The 15,604-nt window shown below is 37.1% G+C and overlaps 1 protein-coding gene across 2 annotated transcripts in view; it reads left to right on the top strand.

Moving 5' to 3' along the window:
- ASCC3 (activating signal cointegrator 1 complex subunit 3) overlaps positions 1-15,604 on the top strand; it is a 390,213-nt gene that overhangs the window by 16,979 nt on the left and 357,630 nt on the right. For both annotated transcript variants that reach the window (XM_032155721.2, XM_032155702.2), the window contains exon 3: positions 3,720-3,870. In XM_032155721.2, the coding sequence (XP_032011612.1) occupies positions 3,720-3,870 (151 nt within the window). The remainder of the gene's footprint in view (positions 1-3,719; positions 3,871-15,604) is intronic.

Genomic DNA, 15,604 nt, shown 5'->3' with positions numbered 1-15,604 from the left:
TTTGTCTCAGAGGAGTACCCATCCGTGTGAGGTGTCAGTCTGCCCCTACTAGGGAGTGCCTCCCAGTTAGGCTGCTTGGGGGTCAGGGACCCACTTAAGGAGTCAGTCTTCCCGTTCTCAGATCTCCAGCTGTGTGCTGGGAGAACCACTACTCTTCAAAGCTGTCAGACAGGGACATTTAAGTCTGCAGAGGTTACTGCTGTCTTTTTGTTTGTCTGTGCCCAGCCCCCAGAAGTGGAGCCTACAGAGACAGGCAGGCCTCCTTGAGCTGTGGTGGGCTCCACCCAGTTCAAGCTTCCTGGCAGCTTTGTTTACCTAATCAAGCAACTAACTCGGCAGTGGCGGGCGTCCCTCCCCCAGCCTCGCTTCCGCCTTTCAGTTTGATCTGGGACTGCTGTGCTAGCAATGAGTGAGACTCCGTGGGCATAGGACCCTCCAAGCCAGGTGCGGGATATAATCTCCTGGTGTGCCGTTTTTTAAGCCCATTGGAAAAGCGCAGTATTAGGGTGGGAGTGACCCAATTTTCCAGGTGCAGTCTATCACCCCTTTCTTTGACCAGGAAAGGGAATTCCCTGACCCCTTGCGCTTCCCAGGTGAGGCGATGCCTCGCCCTGCTTTGGCTTGCGCACGGTGCTCTGCACCCACTCTCCTGCACCTAGTGTCTGGCACTCTCCTGTAAGATGAACCCGGTACCTCAGTTGGAAATGCAGAAATCACCCGTCTTCTGCATCGCTCATGCTGGGAGCTGTAGACCAGAGCTGTTCTTATTTGGCCATCTTGGCTCCTCCCTCAGTGTCTTTCCTGTGTAGGTTCAATGACTACATTTTCTGAATCGCAAATTAGGGTATGAGGTTTGACAAGTAATTTCTTCTGATGGATAAACCTATGTAAGTCTTATAAAGGTATAAAATAAATTACATATATAGTTACAAGTTTAATATTATGGAAAAATTAAAAGTATATGATGTTAAGACTTCCAGAAAATTCTAGACATATACTTATAAGATACTTAAAGGAAAGATTCTTAGAAATGTCTCTGAATGTGCTATATTAGTTTGCACAGAATAACAAAATACCACAGATTAGGTGGCTTAAACAACAAAGATTTATTTTCTCATAGTTCTGGAGCTAGAAGTCCAAGATCAAGGTGTTGGCAGGCTTGGTTTCTTCTGAGGCTTCTCTGTGTGGCTTGCAGGTGAGGCAGCCTTCCTGCTCTGTCCTCACATGATTTGTCCTCTGTACAAGCACATCCCTGGTGTCTCTTTATGTGTCTAAATTTTGTTACAAGATCCATCAGATAATTAAGTCCCACCCTAATGGCTTTATTTTAACTTAATCACCCCCTTTAAGGCCCGATTTTCAAAGATAGTCACATTCTGAGGTACTGAAGGTTAGGGAATCCACATATTAATTTTGAGGGTATATATGCAGCCAATAACATACAGATTCTGATCAATTAGTAGATGTGATGATTTCACTGCTATGATGAACGAATGAACTTTTAATCTTTAAATTACTGTAGTTTCTTCCTGAATGTGATTTTTAAGTGTATAAATCTTCTGTTTCAAAAGGCACAAGAAACAAAAGAGTAAAAGCTGTAGCCATTCATGTCATTTGAATGTATTTTGGACATCTTTGAAATTATTTTTGTCTAGGGCCAGGTGCTCACGCCTGTAATCCCAGCACTTTGGAAGGCCTAGGTGGGTGGATCACTTGAGGTCATGACTTCATGACCAGCCTGGCCAACATGGTGAAACCCCATCTCTACTAAAAATACAAAAATTAGCCAGGCATGGTGGTGGGCACCTGTAATCCCAGCTACTCAGGAGGCTGAGGCAGGAGAATTGCTTGCACCTGGAAGACAGAGGTTTCAGTGAGCTAAGATTGTGCCACTGGACTCCAGCCTGGGTGACAGAGCGAGACTCCATCTCAAAAATAAATAAATAAATAAATAAATAAATAAATAAATAAATGAAATTATTTATCTCTAGGTTGCTGAAACTTGCAAAAAATATAATAACAGGTTTCATATAAATGTCACTGGGAAAGGGCAAATGTTTTAGAAGCTTAGCCATAATGTTGTGAATTTTATAGGCCTGAAGCTCTATCAGTTGAACATATGAAGAAATGAACCATGTAATATAGTATATGAAGTAACTGGCCCTTTTCTATTTTTTGAAAAACAACATTCACTTTAATTGCTGACTCATTTGAATCTATTGTAGAATGATAACATTGTTTCCTAGTAGATTAGAATTTTATTGCTAAAAGTCCTTATGCAGTTTTATAACTAATAGTTTCACTCAAAGATTGATACCAGGAAGAAGAGTTTTGTGACAAGTTTTTGATAGATTTTTTTTCTCTAATGATACAAAATTTGGTTAGATACAAAACAGTTAACCTTCCTTACAATGGTAGCTGTTTTACATTGTTCACAGCAGTTAAAACAAGAGTATTAATATTGCTATGTTAAACCTGAATTATTTCCTCTCCTCACCTCCCCAAAGCCCTTTGCAAGTTATTCTGTATTAGAGATATAACAGAAGATTTTAAAATTTAAAAGTGTGTAAGGACTACAAGCTTATCCCATCTTATTTATTCCTATAAACTTTTAAACATTTTTTTCTTCCCTGAGGAAGGAAAGTGGTATATATGATGAGCTTCATTTTAATATAACTTTTTGTGTCAGAAGCTGTTCAACATATACAAAAGTAAAGAGACAAATAAGATAAACCTTAATGTGCTTATGACTCCATTGTAACAACTTAATTCATTTTATGGCCAATCTTATTTCATCTCTACCTTTGCCCATTCTCCTCCCTCTAAACTGAGTTTGACTAGTCACGTTTGAAATTAAAAAATGGAGGCAGGGTAGTAATGGTGAATTATGTATTTTCTTCATTCTAACCAATAGTAAAATTACTACTTTCTACCTGACCCACTACTTTTTCATTTGGTTTGAAAGCTTCATGAGTTTTCTCTATGGATCAAAGCCAGAGATCTGAAATAAAATTTTTATTGTGTTCTGTGGTCAGTTCTTGAGAGTGGAAAGATTTGTAGTCTCAAATATACAAAAACCTCAGAAGAACCCAAACCTGCCAACACATTGATCTTGAACTTGTAGCTCCAGAACTGTGAGAAAATAAATTTATCTTGTTTAAGTCACCTAATAGAAAAGAGTGTGTATGGAAAAGAATCTTCCAAATGCCTCACCTGGTTTAGGATCACGGTTAAGAAAGTAATGCTGACTTGAATATATCTGAACCTATCATGGGAGTCTAATTTTCTATAAATGTGTTTCATTAAAAAGCATGACATAAGCTCTTATTTATATATACTATAGTCTAAGCTATATTAAAAACAAGCAATTAGAAAAATGGCAAGACGTGTGATGTTATCAATAGCAATAATAATATTGTTATTATCTGGATGTTGAACTTTTTACTTTGCTGTATGAAATGATTTTATGAGTATGCAGTGTAATTAAAACTGTAAAAAGAAGCTTTTATTAAACATATCTTTTAAACAAATGAGAATCTATGAAAACCCATTTAAGTAAAATTGTTTTGTGAGTAGTCAGTTTAGATATGAATAGATACAACTTTGAATTCTTGTGGGTAGTACCAAGTTGTATAATGTAATGCAAAATATATGTAATCAGTGTTGGAGCTGAGAAGAACTTTAAGCAGTATTTTTCTACATTATGATCTCTATTTCAGATAAAGCGATCTAAACTTCATGAACAAGTTTTAGATTTGGGCCTGACATGGAAGAAGATAATAAAATTTTTGAATGAAAAACTGGAGAAGAGTAAAATGCAAAGTATAAATGAAGACTTAAAAGATATATTACATGCTGCAAAACAGATAGGTATAGTTTTCTTTTTTCTTTTGTTTTTTAAAGAGAACCAGTAAGGTTCAAAAACAGATTCCTTGTAAACAACATAACTATATTAAAGGAAAGCTAAAATTTCCTGGCATAAGTATTCATAATTATGAAAGACAGTCCTGGCCGGGCGCGGTGGCTCATGCGTGTAACCCCAGCGCCTTGGGAGGTCGAGGCAGGCAGAACGCTTGAGTCCAGGAGTTCGAGACCAGCTTGGGCAACATGGCAAAACCCTGTCTCTACTGAAAATACGAATCAAATAAACCAGCTAGGTGTGGTGGTGCGCACTTGTGGTCCCAGCTACTCTGGAGGCTGATGTGGGAATATTACCCGAGCCTGGGAGGTTGAGGCTCTGGTGAGCCAAGATCACGCCACTGCACTTCAGTCTGGGCAACTCGAGTGAGACCCTGTCTCAAACAGAAAAAAAAAAGACAGTCCTTATCTATCAACGATCGTGCTTCAGATAGAGGGTGACAGGCTGGGGATAGGCAGAAGTAAATTAGTAATTATATTACTATCTAGCATGAAGGATTTGTAGGAATTCAGTGTTTGAAAACCACTGTCTTGATTAAAATAAGGATAAAGTAAATTAAAATTTTAATGTAGCTCTAAGGAAGCTTAAAAGCCATGTAGCTCAGTTGCTTATTATAGATGCCCACCTAGTACACAGTGAATAACAGCACTTAAACTATACTTTGACTGCTTCACTTCCCTTCCCACATTAATATTCTTATCAATTGATTATATTTGAAGGAAAATGTAATTTGAAATTATAATATTATATACTAACTCAGGTTACTTTCCCAAGGTTAAAGTGGATCACGAGGTCAGGAGATTGAGACCATCCTGGTTAACACGGTGAAACCCCATCTCTAGTAAAAATACAAAAAATTAGCTGGGAGAGGTGGCGGGCACCTGTAGTCCCAGCTACGCGGGAGGCTGAGGCAGGAGAATGGCATGAACCCCCTGGGGGCGGAGCCTGCAGTGAGCCGAGATCGCACCACTGCACTCCAGCCTGGTTGAAAGAGCGAGATTCTGTCTCAAAAAAAAAAAAAATCAAACTAAATGAAACAAATGACTGGTAAAATCCCTGTGTTTGTACATTGAAATTCATCATATTCCAAATTCTGATAACTAAAAAGCATAATTAACACTATTATAGTTCTAGATTTTCCAGATATAGCAGGTTTGCAACTATAAAATGTCCATACTCCTATTCTGGTCTTACATGATCTGGCCTTCCCCTCTCTCTGACCTCACTTTATTCTTGCCTTCATTACTGTGTCAAACACATGTCTGTCTTCAACTTCCTCAAACCTACCAAGCTGGTACCTGATTTGGGTCTTCGCACATGCTGCTCTCTGTGTTGGGAATGCTCTGTTCTAATCTTAATGACGGTAGATCCCTTTTTGTCATTTTAAACTCAGCTAAAAAATTACTTCCTTAATGAGGTCTTCATGCCAGTCAGTTGTTACCCCAATCACTCTTTATCTTATAATCATTCATAACATTTTCTCCATATTTATTATTTTCTCCAAATGTACATTTTCTCCAGAGGTATTATTGTCTGACATTTTACTTGTTTATTATCACTCTGATGTAAGTTTCATGAGACTAAGATCTTACTCTTGTTAAACTCTCCATCCCCAGTGCTTATACTAGAACCCAGGATATTTTAGGGTCTTAATAAAAATTCATTTGTTAAATAAATGAAAGAAATGTTCTCAGGTGATTCCTTGGTAGAGAGAGAATTTGGATCCTTAACCATATGGTAATATGCTTGCTGGTTGGCAATTTTATTCCGTGTACCAGCTCTGGGTTGTGTTTCTGTTACATCTCATAGACTTGAAAACTTTCTTATGGTCATCAAATCTACAATTTTTTTTTTTTCAACTATGTCAACTTTTAAAAATATGTCATTTAACTATCATTGGTCTATAACCTAGTATGATATTTAATTGAATGTCCTCATTGTTTTAAGTTGTGAAAGTATAAAATGTCTCATGTTTGTACAGTTAGATCTTCAGAAGTTCAAGGACATTAGTAAAAATTGAGTTTGCTTAAGCCTAGGGGCAATATAGCACACTTTGATGAGGTTTGTAATGGCATTTGGCATAGAATTAGACTTTATATTTTAAGAATACAGAGGCAGGTTGTTTGAAAAATAGTGGCAAAAATACAGTCTTCCACATCACCTTGACTAGGATCTTAACCCTCCTGGTCTTCATCACATCTTCATTTGTAAGATGTTGAGGCCTCCAGAATCTGACTAAAGTACTTTTCAAAAACTATACAGAGTGTCCTTCCTCTTCTTTAGTTCTATTATAAAAATGCCTCAGAGTACTGAGTAAAAATGTAATGACATACTGAGCTTATTCAATGCCAAGACTAAGTTATTTCTTTACATAAATGATGTGGAATTTAAGATTTAAAAAAAGAAAACCCTTTAGATTGCTTTCTCCAGATATCTCTGGCCACAAGTCAAAAAAGATTGTTTTAAACACCAGTCATTAAATATAATTCTGGGGATTGTACCTGTGGTGAAGTAAATATCTGATTCATACTTAGGGACTGATCACCTGGCCTGTGTATTTAAGGGATTATTTTGAGATTAATGTCTCAAAAGAATATTTCTCAGACAAATAAAATCTTAAGTTGGATGTAGGCAAATTCTGAATCTGTTATACCCATTTTTAAATGCTGTGCTTAAGTTGAATAACTATTAGCCTTAGTGAAATTTAAGTTGAATAGTAGTCAGCTGTGCCTTCTGGATGAAAATACTGATACTGGAAATGTAATTAAAGCTACCAGCTTTGAACGGATTAGTCTCGTGGAAAATGTCCCTGTCATTTCTCTTATATTTATCTTCTAGCATAGATAATTTTGGTATAATTGAATTAAAAAGGTTAAGCAAGAGAATAAAGAAAAAATATTTCACTTGAGTATAATATTATGAGACACTTAAGGCTATGCGTATTGTTTAATCTGGACAATTGACATTAAGCTGGAGGAAATATCAGAGGACATCTTGTCTAATGCCTTCATTTTGTACGTGAAGAAAAAGGGCCCATTAAAGTTAAGTGAATCCTGTGGTTTGAATGTGTTGAAAGTAGGCCTAGATCTAAATTCTGAAATAGAAATATGATAGAAATCCTAGATTTTTACCTTCCCTTTCCTTGTAGTTAGAGGTCATATCCTAATAAGTCTACTTTTCAGCTGTTCTTAAATTTACTCTGTATATTTACCATTGCCCCATTTCAGCCTTTTACCACCTCATGTCTGTACTACTTCAGTAGTCATTTGCTTTAGCCTTCCTTTCTCATCCACCTTCTTCACTGTCACTGGACTGATCTTTGTCAAAAGCAAAGCTCATTTTTATTCCCAGCTTACCTTTTAGATCAGATTCTTTAGAATGATACATAAAACTCCTTTATGAGTTGACACGATTTACTTTTTTATCTCTTTGCCATTGAATCACATGCAACCTTTATGCCAACATATGCAGTGTTTACTGTCTGAATTTCCTGAACAGTGCATATTGCTTTTCCTCTCTCTTTTGTGTGTTAAAATAACTTTCCCCATCGTGTTCTGTTATACATATTTTTTTAGAGTACTTTGTGTTTCATAATTATTTTCCTGTCTTCTCCCTTCACAGTAGTGAAGTCTCTGATAGACTGAATGCGTTAATGAAACAGGTATTACAGGAATCACAGCATCTTTCTACTCCATTGCCTAATATGCTGCAAGGGATCCAGTAGATGTTCAATAAACAAATGAAGTATTGAGAATCCAACTCAAAGTTCTCTATGGTCTTCACTACCTGTAATGCTGACGATGTCTTACAAGTGGCAGTTTCTCTTTTTTGTTATTTTTAAGTATTCCTCCTCTCACCCCCAACCCCGCAATTTACATGTGGTATATTCCCATACCTTTTTACAATTTGATTCTTCCCTTAAGATTATTTTAATAATAAAATTTAGTTTTATGGAGAAAATATATAAATTATTTAAAAATAGTATTCTTGGTCCTTAATCTTAGTGTATTCAAATACTCATCGTAGGCATAGCTGTCTCCTTCATGAATGTTGAAGGATATAGTCTATATTCTGTTGGCAATGAAACTTTGTCAGTATATTTTATGTGCTCTAAGTATAAACATTTTTTAAAATAAAGAAGTCAAGATTGAGACTAGTAATCAATAAAATGCAATATGTATTAGGCATATATCTGTTACTTAAGAATTTAAATTATTTCATGAGTCTAGTAAGATTTGCACAGTGCAGACAGAAACTAAGATGGGGGCCAAGAGTAGCGGACAAGTGGGTAGAAAGACCCTACCATTCCCTAATCAGCTCTCTAACTGTCAAACTGAATATCTCGTCAAGAGCCAGAACAGAATGTTTGAAGTTGTCCCAGAGTGCATTGATCTAATGATTTTACTATAGTGTGGATGCAAATCAAGACTCAGCCAGAAATGAACTAGTTTATTTCACTGTTCAACTTATTTTGTCATACAAAGACCTGTTTGTTTTGCTTTTTCTAATTTATAATCCCTGATTTATATGAGTTTTGACTTTTATGTATCTTACCTTTAATAACTTCATCTTTAAGAAAAGTAGGAATCAAAAGGTAGGTTGGACAGGAGTGGCTTACAAAGTATGGTTTAGGGCATTTGTGAATCCATTGTAGTTTGTGAGTTATCAAGGAAGTAAGATTTTGCTGTTAAAAAATGAGGAATCAAAATCTAGGATGGAAAGCCATTTATAAAGCAATGACTGGAATAGGAAGTATAAAAAGATAGTAGCAGAATCTGGCAATTTTGTGTGTGGACATAATGGTAGACATTTAGAATTATAAAGGCCTGTTAAAGGGATATAGCAGTATTTGTGACAGTTATTTTGAAAATTGCAGATTGCAAAGGAGTTCAGAGAGTTTTACTTCCCACAAAGTGGCAGACAGGGTAATGTGGAACAACCCTCTACAGAGAATACCTAGAAAAACTGCAGAATACAAAATTCGTTTGACTGTATCAGAGAAGTTATCAAAGCAGTGAAGATTTTTGGGGCCAAGATGTGGAAGCAGAAACTAACCTAGAAAATGTGATCCTGGCATTTGGGCTACTTTTTCCTAGAAGTGGATTGTCCATTCCAGAAGAGGAGGCTGGATGGAAAAGAAGAGAATCAGAAGATGAGCAGGGTTTCTGACAGATTCAGAGGACTAAGATGATAAAAATGACTAAAATGGACAAAAGAAGAAATAGAAAATCTGAATATTTGACTATTAAAGGAATTTAATCTGTAATTAAAAACCTTAACTACAAAGAAATCTATATGCTATGATGGCTTTAATGGAGAATGTCATAATGTCATTTAAAAAGGTATGAGAGTACTATTGTAGATTAGAAGAGGTTAAAGGCATATAATAATCAAAATGTAATGTATGATCCTTGATTGACTCTTGAATCAGAAAAAAATTACATATTTTTGGGGCCATTGGAGAAATCTGAATATGGGCTGGACATCATTAGGTAATATTAGATCTCAGGTGTGATAGTGTTGTGGCTATGTAAGAGGATATCCTAAATCTCAGGAGAAGCATACTGCAGTATATATAGTGATATCTCATGAAGATTAAAATGTGCTGTCAAATGTGTCCGCAAAAGAAATACACATGATGTGTGTGTGTGATCAAATGTTTATAATGAGTGGATTAATAAATATGAGAAGATAGGGTGATTTGTTGTAAAGTAATAAAGGTTTAAAAATTACATGATTATTCAGTAGAGAAAAAGCATTTTATGATTATCTAACATTACTTATGAGAAAAAAAATCTCAGCAAACTAGGAATAGAAGGGGATTTTGTTAATCTGATAAGCAGTAGCTATAAAAAACTTGGAATAAACATACTTAATGGTACAAAGCTAGAAGCTTTCCTGAGGTACAGAATTAGACACAAATGCCTATTACCACTTCTGTTTCTCACTGTATTAAAAATCCTTGCTAACATAATATGGCAAGAAAAAGTAAGGGCATAAAGACTGGAAAAAAAAAACTTTTCCATTTTTCTTTTTTTTTTTTTTGTTTTGTTTTGTTTTGTTTTTATTATACTTTAGATTTTAGGGTACATGTGCACAATGTGCAGGTTTGTTACATATGTATCCATGTGCCATGTTGATTTCCTGCACCCATTAACTCGTCATTTAGCATTAGGTATATCTCCTAATGCTGTCCCCCCCCCCTCCCCCAACCCCACAACCGTCCCCGGAATGTGATGTTCCCCTTCCTGTGTCCATGAGTTCTCATTGTTCAATTCCCACCTATGAGTGAGAACATGCAGTGTTTGGTTTTTTGTCCTTGTGATAGTTTACTGAGAATGATGTTTTCCAGGTTTCATCCATGTCCCTACAAAGGACACGAACTCATCATTTTTTATGGCTGCATAGTATTCCATGGTGTATATGTGCCACATTTTCTTAATCCAGTCTATTGTTGTTGGACATTTGGGTTGGTTCCAAGTCTTTGCTATTGTGAATAGTGCCGCAGTAAACATACGTGTGCATGTGTCTTTATAGCAGCATGATTTATACTCCTTTGGGTATATACCCAGTAATGGGATGGCTGGGTCAAATGGTATTTCTAGTTCTAGATCCCTGAGGAATCGCCACACTGACTTCCACAATGGTTGAACTAGTTTACAGTCCCACCAACAGTGTAAAAGTGTTCCTATTTCTCCACATCCTCTCCAGCACCTGTTGTTTCCTGATTTTTTAATGATGGCCATTCTAACTGGTGTGAGATGGTATCTCACTGTGGTTTTGATTTGCATTTCTCGGATGGCCAGTGATGATGAGCATTTCTTCATGTGTTTTTTGGCTGCATAAATGTCTTCTTTTGAGAAGTGTCTGTTCATGTCCTTTGCCCACTTTTTGATGGGGTTGTTTGTTTTTTTCTTGTAAATTTGTTTGAGTTCATTGTAGATTCTGGATATTAGCCCTTTGTCAGATGAGTAGGTTGCAAAAATTTTCTCCCATTCTGTAGGTTGCCTGTTCACTCTGATGGTAGTTTCTTTTGCTGTGCAGAAGCTCTTTAGTTTAATGAGATCCCATTTGTCAATTTTGGCTTTTGTTGCCATTGCTTTTGGTGTTTTAGACATGAAGTCCTTGCCCACGCCTATGGCCTGAATGGTATTGCCTAGGTTTTCTTGTAGGATTTTAATGGTTTTAGGTCTAACATTTAAGTCTTTAATCCATCTTGAATTAATTTTTGTATAAGGTGTAAGGAAGGGATCCAGTTTCAGCTTTCTACATATGGCTAGCCAGTTTTCCCAGCACCATTTATTAAATAGGGAATCCTTTCCCCATTTCTTGTTTTTGTCAGGTTTGTCAAAGATCAGATAGTTGTAGATATGCGGCATCATTTCTGAGGGCTCTGTTCTGTTCCATTGATCTATATCTCTGTTGTGGTACCAGTACCATGCTGTTTTGGTTACTGTAGCCTTGTAGTATAGTTTGAAGTCAGGTAGCGTGATGCCTCCAGCTTTGTTCTTTTGGCTTAGGATTGACTTGGCAATGTGGGCTCCTTTTTGGTTCCATATGAACTTTAAAGTAGTTTTTTCCAATTCTGTGAAGAAAGTCATTGGTAGCTTGATGGGGATGGCATTGAATCTATAAATTACTTTGGGCAGTATGGCCATTTTCACGATATTGATTCTTCCAACCCATGAGCATGGAATGTTCTTCCATTTGTTTGTATCCTCTTTGATTTCATTGAGCAGTGGTTTGTAGTTCTCCTTGAAGAGGTCCTTCACATCCCTTGTAAGTTGGATTCCTAGGTATTTTATTCTCTTTGAAGCAATTGTGAATGGGAGTTCACTCATAATTTGGCTCTCTGTTTGTCTGTGATTGGTGTACAAGAATGCTTGTGATTTTTGTACATTGATTTTGTATCCTGAGACTTTGCTGAAGTTGCTAATCAGCTTAAGGAGATTTTGGGCTGAGACAATGGGATTTTCTAGATATACAATCATGTCATCTGCAAACAGGGACAGTTTGACTTCCTCTTTTCCTAATTGAATACCCTTTATTTCCTTCTCCTGCCTGATTGCTCTGGCCAGAACTTCCAGCACTATGTTGAATAGGAGCGGTGAGAGAGGGCATCCCTGTCTTGTGCCAGTTTTCAGAGGGAATGCTTCCAGTTTTTGCCCATTCAGTATGATATTGGCTGTGGGTTTGTCGTATATAGCTCTTACTATTTTGAGATACATCCCATCAATACCTAATTTATTGAGAGTTTTTAGCATGAAATGTTGTTGAATTTTGTCAAAGGCCTTTTCTGCATCTATTGAGATAATCATGTGGTTTTTGTCTTTGGTTCTGTTTATATGCTGGATTACATTTATTGATTTGCATATGTTGAACCAGCCTTGCATCCCAGGGATGAAGCCCACTTGATCATGGTGGATAAGCTTTTTGATGTGCTGCTGGATTCGGTTTGCCAGTATTTTATTGAGGATTTTTGCATCAATGTTCATCAAGGATATTGGTCTAAAATTCTCTTTTTTGGTTGTGTCTCTGCCTGGCTTTGGTATCAGGACGATGCTGGCTTCATAAAATGTGTTAGGGAGGATTCCCTCTTTTTCTATCGATTGGAATAGTTTCAGAAGGAATGGTACCAGTTCCTCCTTGTACCTCTGGTAGAATTTGGCTGTGAATCCATCAGGTCCTGGACTCTTTTTGGTTGGTAAGCTATTGATTATTGCCCCAATTTCAGAGCCTGTTACTGGTCTATTCAGAGATTCGACTTCTTCCTGATTTAGTCTTGGGAGGGTGTATTTGTCGAGGAATTTATCCATTTCTTCTAGATTTTCTAGTTTATTTGCATAGAGGTGTTTGTAGTATTCTCTGATGGTAGATTGTATTTCTGTGGAATCGGTGGTGATATCCCCTTTTTCATTTTTTATTGCATTTATTTGATTCTTCTCTCTTTTCTTCTTTATTAGTCTTGCTAGCGGTCTATCAATTTTGTTGATCTTCTCAAAAAACCAGCTCCTGGATTCATTAATTTTTTGAAGGGTTTTTTGTGTCTCTATTTCCTTCAGTTCTGCTCTGATTTTAGTTATTTCTAGCCTTCTGCTAGCTTTTGAATGTGTTTGCTCTTGCTTTTCTAGTTCTTTCAATTGTGATGTTAGGGTGTCAATTTTGGATCTTTCCTGCTTTCTCTTGTGGGCATTTAGTGCTATAAATTTCCCTCTACACACTGCTTTGAATGTGTCCCAGAGGTTCTGGTATGTTGTGTCTTTGCCACCGCTGCTGACACCCAGCCAAACAGGGTCTGGAGTGGACCTCTAGTAAACTCCAACAGACCTGCAGCTGAGGGTCCTGTCTGGTAGAAGGAAGACTAACAAACAGAAAGGACATCCACACCAAAAACCCATCTGTACATCACCATCATCAAAGCCCAAAAGTAGATAAAACCGCAAAGATGGGGAAAAAACAGAGCAGAAAAACTGGAAACTCTAAAAAGCAGAGCACCTCTCCTCCTCCAAAGGAACGCAGTTCCTCACCAGCAATGGAACAAAGCTGGATGGAGGATGACGTTGACGAGTTGAGAGAAGAAGGCTTCAGACGATCAAACTACTCTGAGCTACGGGAGGAAATTCAAAACAATAGCAAAGAAGTTAAAGACTTTGAAAAAAAATTAGAAGAATGGATAACTAGAATAACCAATGGAGAGAAGGGCTTAAAGGAGATGATGGAGCTGAAAGCCAAGTTTCGAGAACTACGTGAAGATTGCAGAAGCCTCAGTAGCAGATGCGATCAACTGGAAGAAAGGGTATCGCTGATGGAAGTTGAAATGAATGAAATGAAGCGAGAAGGGAAGTCTAGAGAAAAAAGAATAAAAAGAAATGAACAAAGCCTCCAAGAAATTTGGGACTACGTGAAACGACCAAACCTACGTCTGATTGGTGTACCTGAAAATGACGGGGAGAATGGAACCAAGTTGGAAAACACTCTGCAAGATATTATCCAGGAGAACTTCCCCAATCTAGCAAGGCAGGCCAACATTCAGATTCAGGAAATACAGAGAACGCCACAAAGATACTCCTCGAGAAGAGCAACTCCAAGACACATAATTGTCAGATTCACCAAAGTTGAAATGAAGGACAAAATGTTAAGGGCAGCCAGAGAGAAAGGTCGGGTTACCCACAAAGGGAAGCCCATCAGGCTAACAGCTGATCTCTCGGCAGAAACTCTACAAGCCAGAAGAGAGTGGGGGCCAATATTCAACATTCTTAAAGAAAAGAATTTTCAACCCAGAATTTCCTATCCAGCCAAACTAAGCTTCATAAGTGAAGGAGAAATAAAATACTTTACAGACAAGCAAATGCTGAGTGATTTTGTCACCACCAGGCCTGCCCTAAAAGAGCTCCTGAAGGAAGCACTAAACATGGAAAGGAACAACCGGTACCAGCCCCTGCAAAAACATGCCAAATTCTAAAGACCATCGAGGCTAGGAAGAAACTGCATCAACTAATGAGCAAAATAACCAACTAACATCATAATGACAGGATCAGATTCACACATAACAATATTAACGTTGAATGTAAATGGGCTAAATGCTCCAATTAAAAGACACAGACTGGCAAACTGGATAAAGAGTCAGGACCCATCAGTGTGCTGTATTCAGGAAACCCATCTCACGTGCAGAGACACACATAGACTCAGGGTAAAGGGATGGAGGAAGATCTATCAAGCAAATGGGAAACAAAAAAAGGCAGGGGTTGCAATCCTAGTCTCTGATAAAATAGACTTTAAACCAACAAAGATCAAAAGAGACAAAGAAGGCCATTACATAATGGTAAAGGGATCAATTCAACAAGAAGAGCTAACTATCCTAAACATATATGCACCCAACACAGGAGCACCCAGATTCATAAAGCAAGTCCTGAGTGACCTACAGGGGGACTTAAACTCCCACACAATAATAATGGGAGATTTTAACACCCCACTGCCAACATTAGACAGATCATCTAGACAGAAAGTTAACAAGCATATCCAGGAATTGAACTCAGCTCTGCACTAAGTGGACCTAATAGACATCTACAGAACTCTCCACCCCAAATCAACAGAATATACATTTTTTTCAGCACCACACCACACCTATTCCAAAATTGACCACATAGTTCGAAGTAAAGCTCTCCTCAGCAAATGTAAAGGAACAGAAATTATAACATACTGTCTCTCAGACCACAGTGCAATCAAACTAGAACTCAGGATTAAGAAACTCACTCAAAACCGCTCAACTACATGGAAACTGAACAACCTGCTCCTGAAGGACTATTGGGTACATAATGAAATGAAGACAGAAATAAAGATGTTCTTTGAAACTTTTCCATTTTTCACATGACTGTACCTGTAGAAAATGAATTTAACAAGGTTAATATAAAAATCAATTTTATTTCTACTTACTAGAAGCACATTAAAAATTATACTTATCTTTATGTAACTTAATACATTTTACCTTAAATTTTATAAACTTTATTTTACATTTACAAAAGCATCAAAAACATCAAATACGTAGGAGTAAATTTAACAAAAAGTAAGCAAGACTTCTTCATGGAAAACTAAAATATTGAGAGAATTTAAAGAAGATCTAAATAAACAGAGGGATATACCAAGGATTGGAATACTCACTATTATAATGATATATTTTTTTACCCA

Source organism: Hylobates moloch, unplaced genomic scaffold, assembly GCF_009828535.3.
Source record: "Hylobates moloch isolate HMO894 unplaced genomic scaffold, HMol_V3 SCAFFOLD_2, whole genome shotgun sequence".
Taxonomy (NCBI): domain Eukaryota; kingdom Metazoa; phylum Chordata; class Mammalia; order Primates; family Hylobatidae; genus Hylobates; species Hylobates moloch.
This window is presented reverse-complemented; position numbering and strand designations above follow the sequence as displayed.